At 45.0% G+C, this 22,529-nt stretch overlaps 3 protein-coding genes across 6 annotated transcripts; all 3 read left to right on the forward strand.

The window, feature by feature from the left end:
• The first annotated feature begins 1,760 nt into the window (after nt 1-1,760).
• Nucleotides 1,761-6,368, forward strand: s1pr1 (sphingosine-1-phosphate receptor 1). Of its 2 annotated transcripts, none has more exons than XM_053854396.1 (2): nt 1,761-1,918; nt 2,507-6,368. In XM_053854396.1, the coding sequence occupies exon 2, from the start codon at nt 2,633-2,635 to the stop codon at nt 3,749-3,751; it is 1,119 nt and encodes a 372-aa protein (XP_053710371.1). In that variant the 5' UTR covers nt 1,761-1,918; nt 2,507-2,632; the 3' UTR covers nt 3,752-6,368. The 2 variants fall into 2 exon arrangements, with proteins under 2 accessions (XP_053710371.1, XP_053710372.1); XM_053854397.1 differs by lacking the exon at nt 1,761-1,918 and adding an exon at nt 1,970-2,130.
• A 509-nt stretch (nt 6,369-6,877) lies between these two features.
• LOC128747742 (uncharacterized) lies at nt 6,878-12,944 on the forward strand. Of its 3 annotated transcripts, none has more exons than XM_053845864.1 (9): nt 6,878-7,019; nt 7,374-7,406; nt 8,848-9,138; nt 9,228-9,534; nt 9,606-10,264; nt 10,504-10,536; nt 10,794-11,084; nt 11,312-11,599; nt 12,014-12,944. In XM_053845864.1, the coding sequence occupies exons 5-9, from the start codon at nt 10,228-10,230 to the stop codon at nt 12,202-12,204; spliced, it is 840 nt and encodes a 279-aa protein (XP_053701839.1). In that variant the 5' UTR covers nt 6,878-7,019; nt 7,374-7,406; nt 8,848-9,138; nt 9,228-9,534; nt 9,606-10,227; the 3' UTR covers nt 12,205-12,944. The 3 variants fall into 3 exon arrangements, with proteins under 3 accessions (XP_053701839.1, XP_053701831.1, XP_053701849.1); XM_053845856.1 differs by having other exon boundaries at nt 9,247-9,534; XM_053845874.1 differs by lacking the exons at nt 10,504-10,536; nt 10,794-11,084; nt 11,312-11,599; nt 12,014-12,944 and having other exon boundaries at nt 9,247-9,534; nt 9,606-10,220.
• A 229-nt stretch (nt 12,945-13,173) lies between these two features.
• Nucleotides 13,174-21,919, forward strand: zbtb37 (zinc finger and BTB domain containing 37). Its single transcript, XM_053853564.1, has 4 exons — nt 13,174-13,573; nt 14,559-15,477; nt 15,548-15,647; nt 16,022-21,919. Exons 2-4 carry the CDS (start codon nt 14,567-14,569, stop codon nt 16,691-16,693), a joined length of 1,683 nt encoding a protein of 560 aa, XP_053709539.1. The 5' UTR covers nt 13,174-13,573; nt 14,559-14,566; the 3' UTR covers nt 16,694-21,919.
• The last annotated feature ends 610 nt before the right edge of the window (nt 21,920-22,529 follow it).

Here is a 22,529-nt window from a genome sequence, read left to right on the forward strand (position 1 = left end):
GTGAAGCGTCGACTTGGCGTCTGAAGACAAAGAGAGGAAGTCAGCTTCCAGCTTTCCCACAATGCACCTTTCTGAGTTGATGTGTCAACGGCCAGGAGAGGTGGGAGGAATCATGATGTCATGTTACCAAGCAACTGCACCTGCTGCCTGGTCCACTGTTCTGTCCTGGAACTTTTCACATCCAGCCATCAGAACTCCCGGGATCCCTGGCTGACGTCAACTGGCCCGGCTCACATCACTTTTCCAAAGTGGGACTAGAGACAGTGAACCTCCACCAACAAACACACACAACTATAACTAGCAACATACAGACAGGGTTCAGTGAGAAAATAGCTTATAAGTGATTTAGTGATTAACTTGCTGTGTGAGTTGAATTGATTTTTCATGTAAGAAAGAGACTTAAACTCGTCATCAAAATGTGTTGAGTCGGGTGGGAGCAGGTGTGGAGGGAGAACCTGGACCCGGTCTGTTCATCATCATTATGTTAGATATGGGTGACCCCTCTTTCTGCTGGGGTCAGAGGTGAGTTAATGGGGCGGTCAGTCGGGGGGCAGCTGGATGTCTCGCCCCTAGAAAGATGTCCAACACCTGATAATGTGTTTGATTTGCTGTGTTTGGCTCGCCTCTGTGTCTCGGTCAACACTCGGCTGTCTTTATGGTTGAGGGTTTTCCGTTGATGTTTTTGGCAAGCTTTTATCATCTATTGTCATTTTGCTGGTCACTATAAGATACACTATATACACGATATTTACAATTATATTTGAGTTTTTTCTTTGCAGTCTGTAATTGTTCAGCGATAAAAAAAAGGCTTATCATATATTAAATTATTTTTCTAGTTTTCTTGTGATTTTTTATACTGTTTAATTTACAGTTAATATCTCAATAGATATATATTGTGATTATTTGTGTATTATATATTTCTTTTACATTATTCTGTAATATTTTTATTTATTTATTTTTGCATACTTGTTTTTCCTCTCATGATGGTGCTTTATGTGTTTTGGACAAGTTTATATCACATATTATTGTTTCTTTTCTTTTTTTTTTTTACATTTTACATTAAACCTTTTTAGATAAAACATTAAAGTTTTTTCTTTTGTCGTGTTTTATGTTGTTTTATGTTTTGTTGTTTATATCTTTCTGTAGATATATCATTCTTTTGTGAAGCTTGTTTTATTTTACGTAATTTGATATTTTTATGTATTTATTGTGTTTTTTTGGTGCTTTTTAAACTGTATATTTGGATTTTTGTTTGTGAAATCTATATTTTATTATAGTTTTTCATATTATATTTTGGGTTTTTTTTCCATTATTGTTTTAACTATTTTTACAGTTTCGCTTTTATTGCCAGTAATTCGTTTTCTTTAAGTTTTTGTGAGACAATTTTACTGTTTCATTTATTGCTCATTTCATTGAACTGATTTTTTTTTTCTTCCATTTTTATGGCTGGTGTGTGCTGTTGCTATTCTTAATTTGATGTGTAGTATAAATGTTTCTTTAATTCTGTGGTTGGTTTTATTTTATCGCATTCATGTATTTATTCAACAGCAGATCGTTTCAGAAGAAATTCACTCATGCATCACAGTATGAGTTCTTGGTGGAGTGCAGTATTCCCCTCTTTTTGACATCATCTGTCCGATCGACTGTGACTCGACATTGTATTCTTAATACATACGTTGCTTCATCTGGCTTATTAGATGAGTGAGCGAGAGAGAGAGAGAGAGAGAGCGTGAGCCAAGTTTCGAAAGCGCTCTTACACTTCACCGTGTCATCGATCGCTGATGTGAAATCATTAAAATCTGTTGACTGATTTGTTTTCATGACGTGTGTGCTCGCGCGCGCGCGTGCCTGCGTGAGAGTGCGTGTCCGCTCGGATTCATTGAGCAGCACTGGGATTGTTCCTCTCCGGACTCAGAAGGTAAAAAAGACTCTTTCATCTCAATCTAAAGTGCAAATGTTGCGTCGAGTTTGCGCCTGATGTTGGTCCAGGCTTCGCTTCACACGCTTCCTGTCCAGAATTTGACCATAATCGCTACATTTGGGACTTTTTCACCCGGTGATGGGAAACCAGGGGAGGAGGCGCTGCGGATGGACAGCGGCGTCGTTTTCTCACTTTTTCATCTTTAAATCGTAAGAACCTGGTTGGGAAACTAGAAACGAGTTGACGCAGTTTACGGAAAGTTTGCACATCTGTTAATATGCGCCCAGCGTGACACATAAAAGATACATTCCCGCGTTTTCTACTTTGATGGAACTGCAGCTAAATTCCACTTTAAATGTTTGAGCGATAAAAAATCGATTTAGTCGAGAAACCGTTTTTAAAGCGGAGGTCAGCGGAGTCCAAATAACGGGAGAGTTTGGAAACTGAAGATGCGGGTGGTTGAAGACGTTCTCAGATCAGATATAAAGTTTTCACGTGAGACTTTGTTGTGACGCTGCGATGTGTCAGGTGTCTGGAGCGACATATATACAGTATATGTTCGTGACGTCCGTGCTTTCCCTGCAGAAGGACCATGCTCTGGGGCAGCAGCAGGACTCTCACCTCTTCAGAGTCACCACCTGACATGACGGATTAAAGTGAGTGGACTGAGGCTTTTGCGCCCCCTTCTGGACGTCTGTGTACCTGCAGGCCATGGCTGAGTCCACCTACTCCGACCTGATCGCCAAACACTATAACTACACCGGCAAGTACCGCAAGACAGACCCGGACGCCGGCCTGAAGGCCGACTCTGTGATCTTCATCATCGTATGCTGCTTCATCATCCTGGAGAACATCCTGGTCCTGACCACCATCTGGAGGACCAAGAAATTCCACAAGCCCATGTACTACTTCATCGGGAACCTGGCGCTGTCCGACCTGCTGGCAGGTGTGGTCTACACCGCCAACATCCTGCTGTCGGGCGCAAACACCTACAAGCTGACGCCCACGCAGTGGTTCTTCAGAGAGGGCAGCATGTTCGTAGCGCTGGCTGCGTCCGTCTTCAGCCTGCTGGCCATCGCCATCGAGCGCCACCTCACCATGCTGAAGATGAAGCTGCACAACAACGGGAACACCTTCCGCGTCTTCCTGCTCATCAGCACCGTGTGGATGATCGCGGCGGTGCTCGGCGGCCTGCCGGTCATGGGGTGGAACTGCATCCAGAGTCTGAGCCGCTGCTCTACGGTGCTTCCGCTCTACCACAAGACCTACATCCTGTTCTGCACCACCGTCTTCAGCATCCTGCTCATGGCCATCGTGGCGCTGTACGCCCGGATTTACGTGCTGGTGCGCACACGCAGCCGCAAGCTCAGCTTCCGCAAGGTGACCAACGGCCGCAATGCAAATGCCAACAGCAAAAGCTCAGAGAAATCCATGGCTCTCCTCAAGACTGTCATCATCGTCTTGAGCTGCTTCATTGCGTGCTGGGCGCCGCTCTTCATCCTCCTGCTGCTCGACGCGTCCTGCGAGACGCTGGCCTGCCCCATCCTCTACAAGGCGGAATGGTTCCTGGCACTGGCTGTGCTCAACTCCGCCATGAACCCGCTGATCTACACGCTGACCAGCAACGAGATGCGCCGCGCCTTCCTTAAAACGCTGCTGTGCTGCACCTCCTGCCTCCGGCCGAAAGCCAAGTTCTCAGGTCCCATCATGGGTGCCGAGTTCAGTCGCAGCAAGTCAGATAACTCCTCCCACCCCAACAAGGAGGAGCCAGAGTATTCGCCCCGTGAGACGACGGTCGTGTCCTCGGCCAACATCACCTCCTCGTCCTAAATGACACCCGCAGATGTACAGTGTAGTTGGGACTGGTGTCAACACCACTAGGTGGCGTCTTTTCTCCGTGATCAGCACTTACAGTGACTTAAAAACTGGTGAAACTGGGAACTGGGAGTCTGAGCCCAGCCTCAGCGCGAGTCTCAGTAACGGAGAATGCCACCGAGAGTGGACTTTGGTGCTCGAGATGCAACCGGAAGTTTCCACGATCATCGATCTGAGTAGAAGAAGCGGCCTTAGTACTGACATATGTAGATGTTCTAGAACTCGTAGCACTTAAATGTTCAAGTATTTAAGAGTCATCAGTTGTCGTGTCCTGCAGGTGAGTTCAAGGCTGTTTCACATCATCAGTTCTGGCACCTTCAGACCTGCGGAAGCCTTTTTGTTGAGAAGAAAGGAGATGTTTGTTTTGCCAGCACCACTCGGTTACTGTTGGGTCATTGTCTCTTATTTTAGGTCACGAAACAGGCCACGGCACATAAAAACTTCCTCTGTAGTTTTTCCAAGAGGCTCCTCTGGGTCGAACTGGCTTCTGGAGGTTGTAATTAGAAACAATGAGCAGTTTGTATTGCAAGCGTATCAAACTGCAGAGCAAAGCATCGAAAATATCTTCGGATCTAGCCGAGCAGCGGTACAACTGCTTTCTTTAGGAGCTTGTCCCGAACCACAATTGAGTAGTGAGCGTGTGTACGGGTCGGTCCAAGAAAAACAAATGGGCTTTCATTTTGTAGAGAAGGGTTGGTGGTTGTGAGGGAGAGCGGCATCTGTGACTCATGTTTGGAGAAGTTTCTCATGACGACGGTCACGCTCTTGCAGCTACGGAACACCAGAACTGACCTGGAACTGTAAAAACAAATTGGCGGTGGTCACTGCGTTGTTTTTGTTTGCGGACAACCTTCAATATACCTTCAGAATGTTGCCATCCAGGATGATCGCCATGGGACCGGTGTTAGCATACCTCGCAGACGATGAAGTCATTTTACTTGTTTTTTAATTTATATTTATTTGCTCAAATTTTCTTCACACCATTACAATTCACACCATTGAAATTGTTACAATTTTAGAGCTCATATTTCTAATCAGATGCTGAGATGGAGCGAGAGACTGTGGAGGGAACTCGGATTGTTAGCAGCAGAGCTGGCTAATGGCTAGTCGGCTACTATTTTGGCAACGGAAAAAAAGCAAAGTACTGCAACATGAAGGGGCTGCCTACAAAAGATCGCAAATTTTATCTGCAAAAAACTCACACAGACAGATGAACTCAGGACCTGAGTGTGCTTCTTCACTACTCTGACAAGTTTACTGAGCGTAAATCCACGGTTAGCAAACCAGTTTTGAGAAAAGAAGACACAACAGCCTGGCGTGTTTAGAAACACGACCATGTTGGTGGCGCTACAAGCCACTTCCACTGCCAAAATGTGCGTATATTTTTTGGTGACGTCAACTGTAAACATTTTTGGGCCACGCCTACTATCGAGTCAGACAATTGTGAAGATTTGAGACCCCCCTCATACTTTTTACAATTGAATTTTTCCTATTTCACTCCTCAGTACTGATCTTCAAATCTGATCACTGATCACTTCAAATCCAGCTAATCCATCAGGTTTGACTGCGTCACATGGTCAACATTTATAACAGACTCTTAGCACTTCTGTAAGCTGTCAGCAGTAAATGGATGAATAAGCTCCAATTTGCTCCCATTTGAGTTAATCTCCTTTAATTTAGGGGGGTGTTCATGAAATTTGACAGTTTGCATTGCTTGTCCAAGGAGGGCACAGTGTTGATTTTAGATTTGTTTCGGGTTTGTTCTGACGTATGTGTTCCAGTGCCCGGTAAGAAGGACATTTTCCTTAGTACACCTCAGAAACCGTGTATGATTCAACAAAGACATGTTACAAAGGGTCTTACTGTGAAGTTAAGACCCATTATTAATATGATTTAAATTGTTCAAAGAAATGGGTGAAGGGGGAAAATGTGTGATCGACATTCTACGTTCATAAACCTGGTTTTAGCACTATCTAGTGGCTGAGTTTTGTGAGTGAAACTGATCTGATCGACTAATATTCCGACAACAAAAGCAAATGCAGATTTAGCTTTTTTTTTTTGTCTACAGCTGAGAAAATGTCTCTTTTACCGACCTGACTTTTTCAATTTCAATACCCAGAATAAAGAAGCAAGTAACTAAAACGACGTGTGTCATGCTGACATGCAAGTCAGTTCCTCTCTAACTAACTTTTAGCAGTAAACAGAATTTAAGATGTTGAAAAAGCTTTTCTTTACGAGAATGAAGAGGTTTGTTCAAAATAACCATACGTGGTTCCTGTCTGAGGATGCCAGAATGTTCTCGCCACTCGCCCGTGTATTCTCGCTAGTACACTGTTTCACATTTGTATTTAAACATGTCGTTCAACAGCTTTGAATTCACCTGCCCTCGTGTTTCCTCTGTAAAAAGTTCATAACGGTGTACAAAGTTGTAGCAACGTCAGAATGTATTTTCTACTTCCTGTTTGACTTGGAGACCATAGTTTTAGCAGTTTAGCGTTATTAATTTATACTTGAGGAAGAGAAGTGTTGCTGTTAGAGCCGAGACGCTGCTGCCAGTGAAATAATATCAATAAAGGAGATGAAGAAAAGATGTCGGCCTTTCTTAAGTCACATGGTTTGATCAAACCTTGCAATCGGACACGCAACATGAGACGGAGTTGCAAACAAAACCATATTCCTAAACGGTTTAAAATGAACGTTAAAAGAAGATCTGAGAGGACTTTGACCAGGGCATCTTCAAATACAAACATCAAATGAGACGAGCAGCAGGACACAGATCAGCACCTGGTCTGTCTCAATGACAGAATTAAAGATGATCACTGTGAAGGTGCAGGCTCAGATCAGAGCCAGCAGTATTTTTGGAAACATATCACGATCCGGTACTGAGGTCAAGGTCAGGTCCTGCCGAATGTTGCATTTGCTGTCACCACGTGGTCAAACATGTACAGGCCACGAGTGAGGATTCAACTTCAATATATGCTAATACGATGGAGATCAGCAGTTATTTGTTTAGCCCCTCCCCCTATATCTCTAGGACGGAGTTGGATCTGAATTACGCAATGGTCTCCCTGAAACCCTCTTGTTAGTTCCAGCTGTTTGAAAACACAAGGTTGTTTAAGGTCCATCATGAGTTAATGTTTAAACCTGATTGACGAGCTCTCCAAAATCAACTCGACTTGATGGAAAATGGACTTGATTTGGCTCCTCACTTTGTTCCAGAGCTGTAAGTCGAACATTTGCTCTGAACTTTACACAGACATATTAACTCTGTTATGTTTAGTGGAAGACTTCACGTGAAAAAATATTGAAACTGCTTTAGAACAGCTCCCTCTCTGGAGCTGCTCCACTAAAGTGGCGGGTTACAAGGCAGAAAAACATTCAGGGCGTTCACCTCTACCAAGCTAGTGGAAGCTGTTCATCGAGGTGATCCTCCCTGTCTCTCCTCTATCACTGAGAAGTTCATGATGGTGCTCTGATATAGCACAAGTTCCACCCTTAACCCCCACAAACAAGCCCACTCCCCCACTGCTTGCTCCTCAGTTTATTCATTTTTAAAGTACATGTGTTTGACTTGCAGATTCAGCAGTGGTCTCCAGGCCCAGGTCGGACGGTGAGTAACTGATGTAGCAAATGTTCTTAAGCGCTTATGAAGCACTTGTACTGTGACCGGCTTGTTGTTCTAAATTCTGGTCATTTTTAACCAGGTCCCTTTCAGCTTAGTAAATGGTAGTGATCAAGACTTGAGCATAGTAAGACCAAGACTTTGAGGGGCTGAGACCATTTTCAAGATTGAGACTCAATACAGAACACATGAATGTATTTGCGATTGGAATTCAAGTTAACCTTCAAAACAACACGAGTACAACAAAAGCTTCCACTTTATCCAGGTTTTCATTTCACACTAGTGACTTTGCCGTCGTAACTCGACAGAGCGATTTTGTCGTTTTTCTGTTGTTGACATTATTGTTGCATTTAGAGCGAGCTTGACACTCACAGTCAGAGCTCTCTGGTGCCAACATATCTGATGTGAATAAAATTCATTTATGGGCACAAAGGTAGCTTTTTAACATATGAGAGTTTTTAAATATTCACGGCAGCTGCAGTCTAAACTGGTCCAGCATGGTTGGGACGAGTCTGAATGCAGTCAATTCCCAGACTTGGACAGTGTGGAGTACTACAACAGTGGGTTTAACGTTGTTGGATGACGTACAATTTTATGTACTCATTAGGATAGGGGTCTCAGGATGCAGTTTTGCGGCCCACTTTTAGCCTATGAGTGGCCCCGACAGGCCAGTCCCTGTTTGTGTGAGTAGCTTAGGAGACATTGTATAAGTGAATTCCAATGGATGGCTTTACCCCGGAAGCAGATTTATTACAGTGCAAAACCACCATGACGCTCAAATGCTATTAATTACTAATTTTGACTCATCATTACTACCACATGTGATTTTACGACCAGATGACATTGGTACAGAAAGATAAAAAAAATCATATAAACAGAAGGGAGCACTTTCAGCCCTGCAATGCATTATGGACCGCCTCAAGAACACATTTGTGGTATGACTTGTGTGCCTGTCCTATAGATCCTATGAGGCCCTGAAACTGACACTATCTCAGGATAGAAAAACAAAAAAAGTCATGCAAGTCACATCCAAAAAATAAACACATGCATGTCACTTCCAGGGCTCTGTAAGATCCTAAAGAGGCTCAAAGCGATATTAAATCAAATTGCAAGCAAGGATCCTTTTAATGCAAATAAATTATTACATCAGATGAAGCTAAATGACTGGTGACAAGCGGCAAAACCACAAAACCCCTCACTCCTCCAGCCTCCAGTCCTGCCGCAGCAAGACTTTGCCTCTGGCCGCCCCCCAGTCAACCGAGGTTGAGACCCCTGCATGATAAAGACCTCAGGACTAGGAGATGCTGGATGACACAAAGCCGCACAATCGTTGTCCATAACTCATAAGTTACGACAAATAATATTGAAAGTATAATATCATGTCCATTGCTCAGTCACGACAAAGCCTTGTGTCCTTGTCTTCGGACAGATAAACCCGAAATCCTCCTGAGCAGAGCTGAAATTCAAGATGGTGACACGATGACCATCAGCTGCCTCCTTCCAATCATCTACAGGGGCGGGACTTGTCGCCTGTTCAGGAAACATTCCACTGTGCCTTTCAGACAGATGATCGCTCACACTTACGACTGTGACTTCCACCTGACGTCCTCTGAGCTGTTGGGGTCACAGCTGACGGGCAGGGTGGTCCGATTCAAGTGTGATTACACCCTGCAGCAGTACACATCGGCGTTCAGCGATTCCGCGATGATGATCGTTTGGGGTGAGCTACGTTTCTCCTGACACTCCAAACTGAGAGAAGCCAGAAGCTTTCAGTGCAACTCCACGTCTCCACCAATGTGGCCCATAAAGGCCTTTGTTCCGTCCCCAGGTAGCCGTCCGAGCCCCAGTCTCTCCGTCAGGCGTCACGTCGTCTCATTGCAAGACACAGTGGAGGTGATGTGCACTCCTCCACGTCATGAGGTTTCCTCCTATTGTGAATTCTACAAGGACAGGACCAAGGTCAAAGTAGAATCCTGTACGTACAACATCACGGGCAGTCAACTCCTCATCTGGGAAAATCCGGCCTTGCTAACGCCCGTCAACCTCACCTGTCGCTACATAACTGACAGCTACTTTCGCTCAGAGCCCAGTAATCACCACATGATATTTGTCGTCGGTAAGAAACAGGAAAATCTTGGTGTATCAAGGTACTGTCTTGAGTCTAACGCTCTTCGAAAATCATTCCAGATGCAGCTCAAGCAATCACATCGACCGTGTGTGGGGTGTCTCTGGAACAAGGAGAAGGGGAATGGCAGTTTGACAGTGGAAGAGAAAGCACAGTCACTGTGAGGGCCGCCAGCAGTGACCAGCAGGCTAACAGCACCTGCGTCGCTGTATCTGACCAAACTAGTCTGGAGGAATCAGGACTTGGGGCATAGCTTGGTGAAAAAGTGATCCGGTGCCTTCAACATCTCGCATGTGCGATATCTTGTATCACGACCATTTTAAACATTCAGCTCAACTATTTCCACTTTGCTTCGCTCGCCTGGTTCATCCAGTTAATACTCACAGTAGCTTGAGTTTTTGCTGACACCACGTGGTCTCAAAGGTGTATGGCATGAGTGAATGTTCTGTACACCACCTTCATCATGGTGAAGAACCTCCCCTAACCCTCCCTCCAAAAAAATAAAATAAAATAAAACACTGTTGAATCACAATAAACCTGGTCTCCTGAACCCCTCATGTGCTCTCTAGATGAAACAACATGAGATATTGTCTAAACACCAGATGGTCTAAGGTCCATCTCCTGTTAATACTTAAACCAGACAAGCAACCTCTTCTGTCACAAATCCACTGGAATTGAAGGATAATGGACCAATTCTGGCTCCTCACTTTGTTCCTGAGCTGTGAGTCCAACATCTGCTTCTGTTCTGATTCAAAGGAATACTTGTGAAATGTTGAAACTACATTGAAACATTTTCCACTTTCCTAAATTCTCCTACTATCCCAGAGCCATTCACTCATTGTCCACTTCTCCTCTGGAGGTTTTGTACTAAAGTGGTCTCCGCTATTAAACTAACCCTGCATTAACAACCCCGCAGAACTCGCTCAACAATATATTAATTTTAAAGTTGGTGTGTTGCAGATATGGCAGTGGACGCCTGGCCCAGAAGGGCTGGTGAGTAGCCAATCTCATTGAACACTTGAAACCTGAGACAGACAGACAGACAGACAGACAGACAGACAGACAGACAGACAGACAGACTCACAGTGATATGGTGCCACCCACTTGTTTAAAGTCCTTTGTGCGAGAATACAATTGCTTCAAATTCATTTTCATCAATATTTTGTCACTGATTTCTGCTTTTACCTCGAAGATGTTCAACAATACTAACAGCATAGCATGTGTCCACTAAGTCCGACCTCTCCTGACAGACAAACCCCACATCCTCTTGAGTGACGATGAAATCAAAGATGGCGACACGATGACAATCACCTGCCTTGTTCCCATCGACTATGGGGGCGGGACTTGCAGCCTGTACAGGAAACATTCCAATTTTCCCTTCAGACAGGTGACCGCAGACCGTTTCACCTGCAAATTCCACCTGACCTCCTCTGAGTTGCTGGGACCAAGGCCGGTGAGCCGTGAGGTCCGATTCAAGTGTGACTACGCCCTACAAGAGTACTTGTCGGCGTTCAGTGAAAATGCTGTGCTGGAGGTCTGGGGTGAGACATCTTTCTCTTATTATACTTGGGCAGGGAACTGTGGACTCAAAGTAACAAGCTGAGTGTGGTGGGTGGAGGGACGCAAATAAGCTGGAGCTAGAAAACTGGACCTGCAGTAGGCTGCGAACACGGGGGCGGTGGGCTTCCTGGGAAGGATGCCAGCAGCTCTCAGTGCAACTCCACGTCTCCACAAATGTTGCCCATAAAGACCTTTGTTCCATCTCCAGGGAGCCGTCCGAGCCCCAGTCTCTCTGTCAGCCGTCACGTGGTCTCTTTGAAAGACACAGTGGAGGTGAATTGCCCTCCTCCACCTTCAGAGTCGTCCCACCGCTGTGACTTTTACAGGGACCAGTACAGGATCAAATCTGCATCCTGCCACTACAACATCACTGGCAATGAGCTTGTCATCTGGGAAAAGCCAGCCGTGCTAACGCCCGTCAACTTCACCTGCCGCAACCGACCAGAGGAATACGTTCGCTCAGAGCCGAGCAATCACCACATGATGTTCGTTGTTGGTAAGAAATCAGGGTTAAATAAACTGCATAATTAACCGAAGGTGGCAAAGATAAGGCTCTAAGAGTGGCAAGAACCAACCATATATGATATAGATCTGAGCAAGAAAAACATCCACAGATCACCACCATACAGTGGCTTATGATTGGGACTGTGTTCAGATCAAAATCACCAGCTCCCATTCTTTTAACCAGAGCTGGTCATGTGACCAGATGCGCCATTCAGCCCATTGAAAGTCAACGGGGAAACAATAGACCATTCCAAACGTACCTACACAGCACCACCTGAATCACATCATATCAGGCCATATATAACATTAAAATGGCATTATTATCATTATTGTTATTATTATGGAGTTGTTCTGTTTACCATAAATCTTTGGCCAAAAAATGACACTCACTCATCGTCCATTTCAGATGCAGCTCAGGCCACCACGTCGATGGTCTGCAGGGTGTCAGTGGAACACGGAGAAGGGGAATGGGTGTTCGATGGTGACAACAAAAGGACAGTCACTGTGAGGGCCTCCAGCAGTGACCAGCAGGCTGAGAACACCTGCATCGCCGTACCTGACCAAACTAGTCCAGAGATATCAGCCCCCGGGCCATAGACTGTCCTGAACGAACAAGGAGCTTTGATCATCAGATGCTTAGTTATCAAAGTAATTTGATTTCTGATTCACTGAAAACTCTTGATATGGTATCATTTCTGGAGTAAAGATCAGCAGTACAACTGAATTTCTATAAGGTCTGACCTGTTTCAAAGGTCATTCACGTATGTTTCTGAAGAGTGTGTTGTGTTTGTGAGTGGCTTCACTGAGGAGCAGTTGTTGGTGAAGAAGAAGAAACATTTGTCTTGTGACAAAAATGACAGCGTATTAAGGTTGATGATTCACAACGAACAGAATCACAAGCGTCAGCTGAAAATTTAAATGATGTACGTTTGTGACCCTTTTTGAAGGATCGCAGGAGCGGAACATTTTGGTCAATCACAATTTAAATAGAAACACCTAGGCAGATCAAGCAGAGTAAAAGTCGACCTGTTTTCACACCACTTCATTCAATGATATTTTGAAGTTACTAAGTACAGTAATTTAGGCTCTAATCTGCTATGTGTGCCTGTTATGTCACTGTGTTTTGCTGCAGGGAACACAAATGCGCCCCATTTCATCAAGACTTAGTTAAGTACTTCAAAGTAAAAGAAAAAGTATAACCAATCTGTTTAGTGTCATCTCATCTAATGGAAACGAACTGCAGCAGCCAAATATTAATTTTAATTATTATTGTAGCTTGAATTAACTAGCACTGCAGTCAAATTCAATTGAACTCTGAATTTATGTTGTGCATTGAAATGGATTAAAATATTTCTTTTAATGTTCAGATTTAAACTTTATTTTATTTTCCAATTGGCTGCAACTTCGCAGCTCAGGGTCAACAGAGGTTCGCCCAACAAGTTCAACTTCACTCCGCTGACCTCTCTCCGCTCTGGTGCATGCTGGGTAGTGAAGTCTATAAAGCCATGGCGACGCCAACCCGTCACTGGTGCAGGAACTGCATTTCCCACAAGCCGTTGCGCTTTTTCTTCCTTCCCTCCTTCCGTCCTGCAGCCTCGGCCCGTCTACTGTGAAAAAAAGGGAAAATGAGAAACAGCAGCTGCGGACGGACAGCGACACCGAACCGATACTAAACTGAGTCTGGCTCCCAGCGGAATGGCGGAAGAGCGGCAGCTGTCGGTCCGGCGCCCGAGCTCAGTGTCTGATCGACGGCCTTGAGTCAGCAGGAGCGCCGCTGGAGCTGCGGAACTCTGGAGGAAGTGTCGGGTGGAGCTGCAGTCTGCCGGGCCGGGCCGAACTGAGCGCTGCTGTGCGGAGCTGAACTGTCGTCCTGAGAATGCCCAGCTAGGAATCGTTCGAATCCTCCACGTTTCAGAGCCAGATTGAATTTTTCCTGCCCACCTGCCTTCTTCCCGACCCACCTCAGGTGAGAGTCCCGCAGCACACCTGGTGGGTCACCTGGCGGGACAGACTGTCCCCGCTCCTGTCTCGGTGTGATGGAGCGACACTCAGCCAGCTCAGCTTTCATGAGATATTGGGGAACTTTTGGTCATACCAAGCAAGTGAAGAGTGTGTGACGTCATATTCAGGTGACATTGACTTATCAATTTAGACTAACCACGTCAATCAACAACAGATTACAAACACACAGGTAAATGCCTCGAACTTGTTGACAGTGAAATGGTTGCTGATAACCAGCCTGTGTTGTTGGCAACTGGGGAAAAAAAAGAACAAAACAGTGGTTCTGAATGGTCTGGCATTAGGACTCACCATAAGTCATCACAGAAAAAGTAAATTAAACCTTTTAACTAAATGTATATTCAAGAAAAATCTGCACTTTTTTTTTTTTAGAAATAAATGTTTTTTCCTCTGGAAAAGGTCCTGCTTTTGGGGGTGGAACACCATTTTCCATTAAATTGGCCCCACTTATTTAAGCGTTTGTGGGATGAGCAGCAGAGCTGAGTATGTTGCATGCGCCTGTGGTAAATCTGCCAACGCTACCGATATCAAGCGGCTTATTCAGCCACTGACTCCCACTTGGTGTTTGTTGGAGTGGATGACTGAAATTTCAGCTTTTGTAGTGAATGGAAGATTCACTACACATTTACAACATGGCACCAGCTCCTCTTTCACTGCTGGCCACTCCATCATCTGCGTACAAGTGTGTTCCTGTAGGAATCCTACTGAGTTACTTCTCTACCCTTACTGAAGTTTGAATTGCTGCAGCATGTGAACATCCCTCAGGATCCCTCATGTATTCCTTAAAAGGAGCAGTCCCAATCCACTGATGGTGTGCGAGTGCTGATATTGGGAGTCACATGTCACTACATATTGATAAAAACACCCAAACACTCCCCTGGGAGAACCTTGACCTTGCTTGGTCTGATCATGTCTTGTTGTTTTCCCTGCAGGCTGGAGCATGGAGCGCTCAGGCAGCATCCAGCTAGACATCCCAGACTTCAGTAACTCCGTCCTCTCCCACCTGAACCAGCTGCGAGTCCAGGGCCGCCTCTGCGACATAGTGGTCCATGTGCAGGGCCAGAGCTTCCGGGCCCACAAGGTCGTCCTGGCCGCTAGCTCGCCATACTTCCGGGACCACATGTCGCTGAACCAGATGAGCACAGTGTCGCTGACCGTGATCCGCAATCCGTCCGTGTTCGAGCAGCTGCTGTCCTTCTGCTACACTGGCCGGCTCTGCCTGCAGCTTGCGGACATCATCAGTTACCTGACGGCCGCTAGCTTCCTGCAGATGCAGCACATCATCGACCGCTGCACCCAGATCCTGGAGGGGATCCACCTGAAGATCAGTCTGACTGACCTGGAAGAAGAAGCAGCAGAGGAGGAGCCTGATGGAAACTCCAGAGGCGTCAGGACTCTGGAGGCGGTAGTGCGAGGTGGGCAACATGCAGGTCTGCGCCTCCTCGGCAGTCAGGGAAGTGTGGAGGCTAGTGAAACTGTAAGTCCAGTAGAGGAGGCTCTCAGTCCCCTGCAAATTGTGGAGCAAAGTGGGATGGAAGTGCCACCCAGAACCAGCAAAGACACCATCCTGCGGATCAACCGGGCTGGACAGTGGTACGTGGAGACCAGCGGCGAAGCTGAGCGACCTGGTAGTGCCGGGGAGGGCAGCAGTGTGGATGGAGTCAGGATCAAGACTGAGAGGATGGAGCAGTGGATTGGAGCAGAGCACCAGGAAGAGGAGGGGGCCAGTATGGAAGAGGGAGCCACTGTGATGATCGACACATCAGGACGCAGCACGCTGGTGGCTCGACCTGTTGGAACGCTGGGTGTCCGCACTATTCAGCCGTCCACCAGATTCAGCAAGTCAGACAGGTAGGACGTTCCCATCGATCATTAACTGTTGACTTGATGGCTGTCAGGGGGATTTTTTTTTGCTCCTCAGGTTCAGTCCCACCGGCAGCGTGGTTGTGTTGGCCGAGCGACAGAGAGCAAAGAGTGAGTCCCCTGGCAGGATGGACGAGGGCCGGCAGCCCAGCTCCCAGGTACCTACTACGATTCATTTAAATATACTCTTGTTGTGTGTCGGTCCCAGTTACTGCAGGTGGGGTGAGAGATAGGGAGCATCATGGAAAGATCGCCGTAGACAATACAGATACGTATAGACAAACAGATTGACACAGAGCCATCCTTCAACCACTGTTTGAGTCTGTCCTCAATCTGTCTGGGTGTCCGGTGTAGATTTGGTGATTACCATGAATACACTGTCTACCGTTGTCCTTTCATTTGCAAACATGTCCTCCCCGCTGAGAGCCACAAGTGCTGAACCCCATCTTTGCTTTGATAACAAACAACTCTTCCGGTAGCAGCAAGACACGGCAGCGATTATGTTTTCAGCATTGGTGCGTTTCCTCCTCAGGGAGAAGAGCATGCATCATTTGACATGGGCGGCTACGAAGACTACCTGAGGGAGCAGGTCGGAGACCGCTGGTTCCGTTACAACCCCAGACTCACCTGCATCTACTGTTGTAAGTCCTTCAACCAGAAGGGAAGCCTGGACCGCCACATGCGCCTGCACATGGGCATCACGCCGTTTGTCTGTCGCATTTGCGGTAAGAAGTACACGCGCAAAGATCAGCTGGAGTATCACATCCGCAAGCACACGGGCAACAAGCCCTTCCACTGCCACGTCTGCGGCAAGAGTTTCCCCTTCCAGGCCATCCTCAACCAGCACTTCCGCAAGAACCACCCTGACAGCAAGCCCCAGGAGGCCCACAGCGCCTCCCCGGAGACCACCACCACTTCCGTCACGTCCCGAGGTGGCCCCAACGACGAAGCCTCTCCCAGCCAGGAGGAGCCAGAGAGCGGCGTTGGCGACAGGGGCAAGTACGGCGAAGAAGCGCATGCGTCCGGACCAGGGTGGGGCAGGGGGGCAGACGTGGAGATCACATCCTGTTGCACCTCAAGCCAATCTAACGCTGAAGCACCTCAAATCACTGCAGCAACCGCATCTACCTTCACCTACCAAGCTGAACAAAAGAAGCTCAATGAAGAAACGCCACACACTCCGACAACCTCATACACCACATGATGCAGTGGTCCAGTTTGCCTTGGTTCTGTTACATGTTTCTACGTTTTTATATTTACAGTTGTTGTTGTTTAAGGTTCACATCACAGAATCAAAGCAGTGAAATCTTTGCCAAACTTACTGACGTGCCAGTTGTACCAATCCAATCCTCAATTTTTGCCTTGAGACAATCCGGAGCAGCTGGATCCGTAATCTTCCCGCTCGCTCGTCAAGTGCCACTACGGCGTTAAAACGTTCAGTTGCACAAAAAACAAATGGCTCGATGTGAAAATGACGACTGTTAGAAATCCAGTGTGGTTGGAGTTCCCGTGCCCAGGCAAGATCAACTCGGGTTCTGAGCTTGACGTTCCACATCAATAGACTTGCTATTGCCTCAGTATTGGTTTCCACCGGCTTGTCCAGTTCCCCTGCTCTCTTGTGGCTCAAATGAGCAATTCTACTTGTAATTGAGTCACTTGACAACAACATTGAAAATGGTGATTCGAGTGAAACGTAAACCAAAAAGTGTAACTAACTAACACTGAAGAGATCACATATTTTTGAATGTGCCCCTGAAGATCCCATGTAAATCAAAGAAAACAAACAAGATGCACTTTTAGTATTGGTGAGCTTTATATAGTCACTTTACAGGGTCAACCACAACAACTTTTGTCTCTAGGGCATTTTTCTGACCCATCTTACTTTAGAAGGAGTTAAAAGGCTTTCAGCATCATCTTTCCATCCCATGCCCCCTCAATACTTGTTTTATTAGCCGCCTTTGTTAAATCTACATGTAGCTGTCATAGGATTGGCAAGAGCGCGATGAACTCCAAGCACACTGAATTGATTTGTTTGGCGATAACATTTTGTTCATGCGAGGAAGTGTGAAATACAGTTCAATCTAAAAACTAAAACCATTCAGCAGCCTGCTGTCTGACCAGCAGGAGCTCTGGACCCAGTCCAGCCTCGGATAAGCTACACAGCTCAGTTACCTCTCATCACTACGCAATACAGCTGCTGCACAGCACCACCGGGGGGAGCTCCGATACACTCTCGGAGTTCCCCGTTACGTTTCCTCAGATATTTTTATAACAAACATGCTTTGTTATTGTTTTTGCTTGTTTTGGTTCTCTTTTTTGCTTTGACAATGTGTGAGTTGGAAGGACATCCTCTCGGGATATTTGCATCCTCACCTGATCGGAAACATCTGTCGTCATCAAAGAGGCGGTCGAATTTGCTGCTGTTTGAGAATGACTAAGAACAAGTCAGATTGTACAGCTATAGAGCTATATTTGAAAAGAACTTCTGAAATACTATTTAGAAAATATATAAATATTCAGAAGTTGTATTTAACCAGGATTTACATCCTGGTTTTAATCCTCTTTTATGGGGAGACATCTGGATCACTGGGACATTCACTGCTAGTCTAGTGATACCATTCAGGAGGTGAGCTTTGGAGTCCTAAGTCTGAGTGAACTCACTCTCTGTGGGCTCACTAGATGTTTCAAAAATAGACCACCAACATGACCTGAAATGTATTCCAGTGTGCCTGAGAGAATCTGTCTATGGGCTCAGATCCGTAGCCATGTTATAGCTACACTTTAGTGACAGACTTGAGATCCACTACGTACGAAAATGTACTTGTCCTTTTCAAACAATGTTACCGACACTGATCACCTACTTCTATGCATTCTTTACGTTAGTATTGCTGTTCACCAGTATGTCCCCCTGGTGGCAGCCCAGAGTCAAAAGACGACGACAAACTCTGCATCGAATATTGATCATGTGCCTCAAGCACCGCAAAGATAAAAATGGAGACCGAGGACGGGGAGTCCGTCAAAAACATTGTGACTGAAAGATGGAGATTCTTCGCCATTGTTATGTCTTCCTCATGTCTCATTATAGCTACATATCGGGTAGTAACTGAAATAGTGCCCCTACAGTTTCCAGTGGTACTGCTCTGTTTGGTCCATATCTATAAGCTTTGCAGATGAAATGAGCACCGAGCACAGAAGGAAGGCACTGTACTTGTCTAGATCCGTATGTAATGTTGAGTATAATTGGGCCTTGAGGAGTACAAAGGGTTTAGACACCAGAGGATGGATGTTGTACGTCTTGATACCACTTTTCTGGCTTACACATTGGAGAGTGGTTGATAGTCAAAAGCAGAGAGGTTTATTGCTGTTCGTACAAAGATCCCCAAACTTATGTGCCATATCACAATATAGACACACGAGTGCAGCCTTGCAGTTTCTTCTTATTTAGCCAATAACATATCAGTGTGGCTCTTGAGTGGGTCTGTCTGATCACTTCTTAAAATTCCAATTGAATGTCTGCTATTCTTCAGGGGAAGGTCAAAGACAGTTCTGGAAAAGTAGCTTTGCAAATTCAATGAGCATCAAGATATGTTTATTAAATTGTAACTTTTGTCCAACTACGCCCTAATAGATCAGGTGAAATAGTTTACCATGTGTAGCATCTTTACTATAGCTCTTCACGTCCAGTTTTCTTCCTCATATGTGAAGTCAGGTCAAAGGGCAGCGAGGTCAACAGGCCGAGACTTACCTATCCTCCAGCTCTTCTGGTGAATTCCCTTGCACCTGTTTACAGTTAGCCTAGCTTTCTTCGAGAAAATGGAACCTCTCAAATCTTCAAGGGTCAGTTTTGTGTCGCTGAGGATATTTGGAAATTTGTCTTGTGCCAGGGTTCAGTGACTGTTACCATTTGCCGTTGAGTTGGAACATTTCATTTTATTTTTTTGAAATGGCACAGTTGATGCCTCATTGACAACCGATGGTTCCGATCTGGATGAAGATGATTGGGTAGCGATGGGGTGTGTGACACCAGTCCCTGTCAGACCACTTGGATGTAGTAGCCAGGACACAGATCTGGACTTAAAAGAAACCCTGCAGTGGTCAAAGACCTCCTGGAGGGTTGCAACTGGTCGGACCACCTGGCAACCAAAGGAAAGACTTTGGCCTCGTCGGCCTTCCAAACAACTTTAGCACTTAACCGCAAAAGACTTTAATAACTGCGAACTGAACTTTTATAACACAGAACACTGAAAAAAGACTCAACATGTTTAAGTTGATGTTTCCAGATTGATATCGCCGAGCAAGAAGACGACTAACGGGCAGCAGGAACGGATCGGCTCTTGCTGTTTAGCGAAACTGTGAAGCAGTTTCTTCATGGACGGTCCATTTTCTTATGCAAGTGAAGCCAGCGGCTCAGTCCTCACCAAGGCCGGCTGGACTCAGTTGCGCTCACTTTTCAGGCTAAATCAGGATCTATCAGGTATACAGACTCTTTCTTTTCACATGGTAACGTGGTTTACCTTACAGTAGCAGAATGCTAACAGTGAAACCTCAGAAACTCATCTGTAAATAACTCATCTGCAGCAGGTAAGAAAAACACAAACCAGGGCAGTGCAGTATCGAACAAATATTAGTAATCCCAATAACCATAACACCTCTGGGTGACAACGGTCGCAGGAGACGTTGCTGTTTGATCGGCTGTGGGTCGGTCGGGCCGAAGTTCACCTCGTTTCTAGTTTCATCACTCTTGGTTCTCTCATATCTGGCTGTTTTGGAAAAAGGTTTTTTTTTTTTTTTTGGCTGGATCAGAGTTGGGATTCAGAACTTGTAACAGGTCCTTCCTGCGGTCGTTCACTTAAGTGAACTACATTTTCAAGTTTCGTCCAGTCCAGGTCGAGGAATGTTTGAAGGAGGAAACCAAGTCTGGGTGACCGACCAACTATCTATTGCCAAAACGTTTGTCATGTCTCCTCGAAGAAGCAACTGTCCTATTCCGAGTCTCTCACAGGTGACAGGATTAATGACCTCAGCCAATCACAATGCTGGAAATTAACCTGCTGTGTAACTTATGCCACCTGCTTCAACCATAACACCTGATGCTTCTACATCGAGGAGGTGAGGGCCTCCAAAACCCATGCATTAAGATCCAGTTTAAAGATCTTTTAGTAGTCTGCTTGATCAATGTGGCAATGCCGGTTCAGTTGAAGGAAGGAGGGGAGGCTTTTTTTCTGGGCATCAGCCTATCATCCAGGAGGAGGATGGTCTGATCACAGAGCAGTCTAGGATGCTTAACTGGCCTCATCTAGAAGCCTGTGAGAGGGTGGGTGACTCTTGGCGCAACAGGGACCCCACTGTTCAAAACTGATTAAATGATGAATTCACTTCAACATTTTGAAGCCAGAACACAAATACAAATATTCCGGATCACTGAGTTTGAGTGTGAGGTCATCACAGTTGAGCATGATAGAACTGGACTGATTGAAGACCCCTAACTGAAATGTGTCACCAGGAAATCGAATACAAGCTTGGCGTCGTCTGTGACAGACTCGGAGTAGACCCCCGACACTCACTCAGGTTTCCTCCTTCAGGCTTCTTTTGCCCTTTGCTTTGTTAAACTGTGAAAACAACCTCATCATCATCATCATCATCATCCTCAGTTGGTCTCCCTCACGAGACCTTCTTGTCACATATGTTCTTGTCTCTCACATTTACTGTTTGAATTTTGATTCTATAATATATATAAATATATATCAGTAATCTTGACCACAACTTGCCTACTCATGAATCAATTTCAAATATATTCACTTGTTGATTCCTCAAATGTATCCTAATATATCAAAGCCGAAAAGTCCAAGACAAGAGTTTTAGTAAATTAACGTTTATTACTTTTTGTTTGTTGAGAAGTACTAAACCATCGTGGAGGAACCTGAAAGGTTTGTTTTTATGTGAAGATGATTTATGTTGCATGTGTCTGTTTCAAATATGGTGGTGGGATGAGGGAGGGGGTGAGGCCAAAGGTTGATTTGCTACAAAATGTGAAGACGCTTCTTTCACGATGACCACTAGATCACTCACAGGTCGCATCTCCTTCCGAGGAAATAAAGCACTTTAAGTGTCAAACAGCAATGTTGTTCTCTTTTTTTTTTGACACCGTCTTTGATGTGGGAGCTCAACCTTCAGGGCAGAAGACAATTCGGTGGATGTAAAACCTGAGATGGACCCTCTCATTGAAGTAGCAAAATAAAATATAATTAGATATTATATATTTTTTTCTTTTCTTTTTTCCTTTTTTACGCTTCAGATCTACTGGGGTTGGACAAAATAATGGAAACACCTTAAAGCTAAAAAAGCTTTAAGGCGTTTACGTTATTTTGTCCAACCCCTGTACATGATTTATTGCAATCTGTTTTTTTTTTTATATTTAAAATCAGGTTATTTGTGGCCTTCAATAAATCATGTTCAGTTCATTTATGCATTAAAACAATTGATATGATTTTGTATTTCATTTATTTTTAAAAGTTCAGATTTTTTGAACAACTTTTTTAAACTACTTCAGCCATAGATAGAACCATAGATATAAAGTTGTTTATCATGTTTTTATTAAAATTTTAGCCCCCCTTTTAAGTATGACCTTATGAGCACTGAATGTCATATTGTTGCTGTTTATTTAACGCAAAAACTCCTGGCGTCCCCCTGCTTCCTGATATAAACACAGTTATACTGTGTCCAGATCTTTTTTTTAACTTCATATCTAACCAAAGATATTAAGTCTATATTTTTAGGTTTCATTTATCTTTATGTATCATTCTTATTAACAGCAAAAAATGAGTACTGTTTCAGTTGAGTAGACTATTTGGCATGACGTGATCGCTGCCTTGAGCAAGAAGTCAGTTCATTGTTAATTTTATTTTGATGAGATATTTTTAATAAAATTCTTATATGGGAAACATAAGCACAAGGATGCAGCTAACACAAAACCTTAATGATACAATCAATAATCCAAACCTGAACACAAATTTCACTCAATTTAATTTGACAATGTTCAG

Source organism: Synchiropus splendidus, chromosome 1 (assembly GCF_027744825.2).
Source record: "Synchiropus splendidus isolate RoL2022-P1 chromosome 1, RoL_Sspl_1.0, whole genome shotgun sequence".
NCBI classification, from domain to species: Eukaryota; Metazoa; Chordata; class Actinopteri; order Syngnathiformes; family Callionymidae; genus Synchiropus; species Synchiropus splendidus.

Bases quoted from the DNA above. Each gene is read 5' to 3' on its own strand.
- s1pr1 (XM_053854396.1), top strand. From the start codon at position 2,633: ATGGCTGAGTCCACCTACTCCGACCTGATCGCCAAACACTATAACTAC.
- LOC128747742 (XM_053845864.1), top strand. From the start codon at position 10,228: ATGGACCAATTCTGGCTCCTCACTTTGTTCCTGAGCT. The intron at 10,265-10,503 runs GTGAGTCCAACA...GGTGTGTTGCAG, and splicing joins CCTCACTTTGTTCCTGAGCT to ATATGGCAGTGGACGCCTGG. The intron at 11,600-12,013 runs GTAAGAAATCAG...CGTCCATTTCAG, and splicing joins CCACATGATGTTCGTTGTTG to ATGCAGCTCAGGCCACCACG.
- zbtb37 (XM_053853564.1), top strand. From the start codon at position 14,567: ATGGAGCGCTCAGGCAGCATCCAGCTAGACATCCCAGACTTCAGTAAC. The intron at 15,478-15,547 runs GTAGGACGTTCC...TTTGCTCCTCAG, and splicing joins AGATTCAGCAAGTCAGACAG to GTTCAGTCCCACCGGCAGCG. The intron at 15,648-16,021 runs GTACCTACTACG...TTTCCTCCTCAG, and splicing joins GCCGGCAGCCCAGCTCCCAG to GGAGAAGAGCATGCATCATT.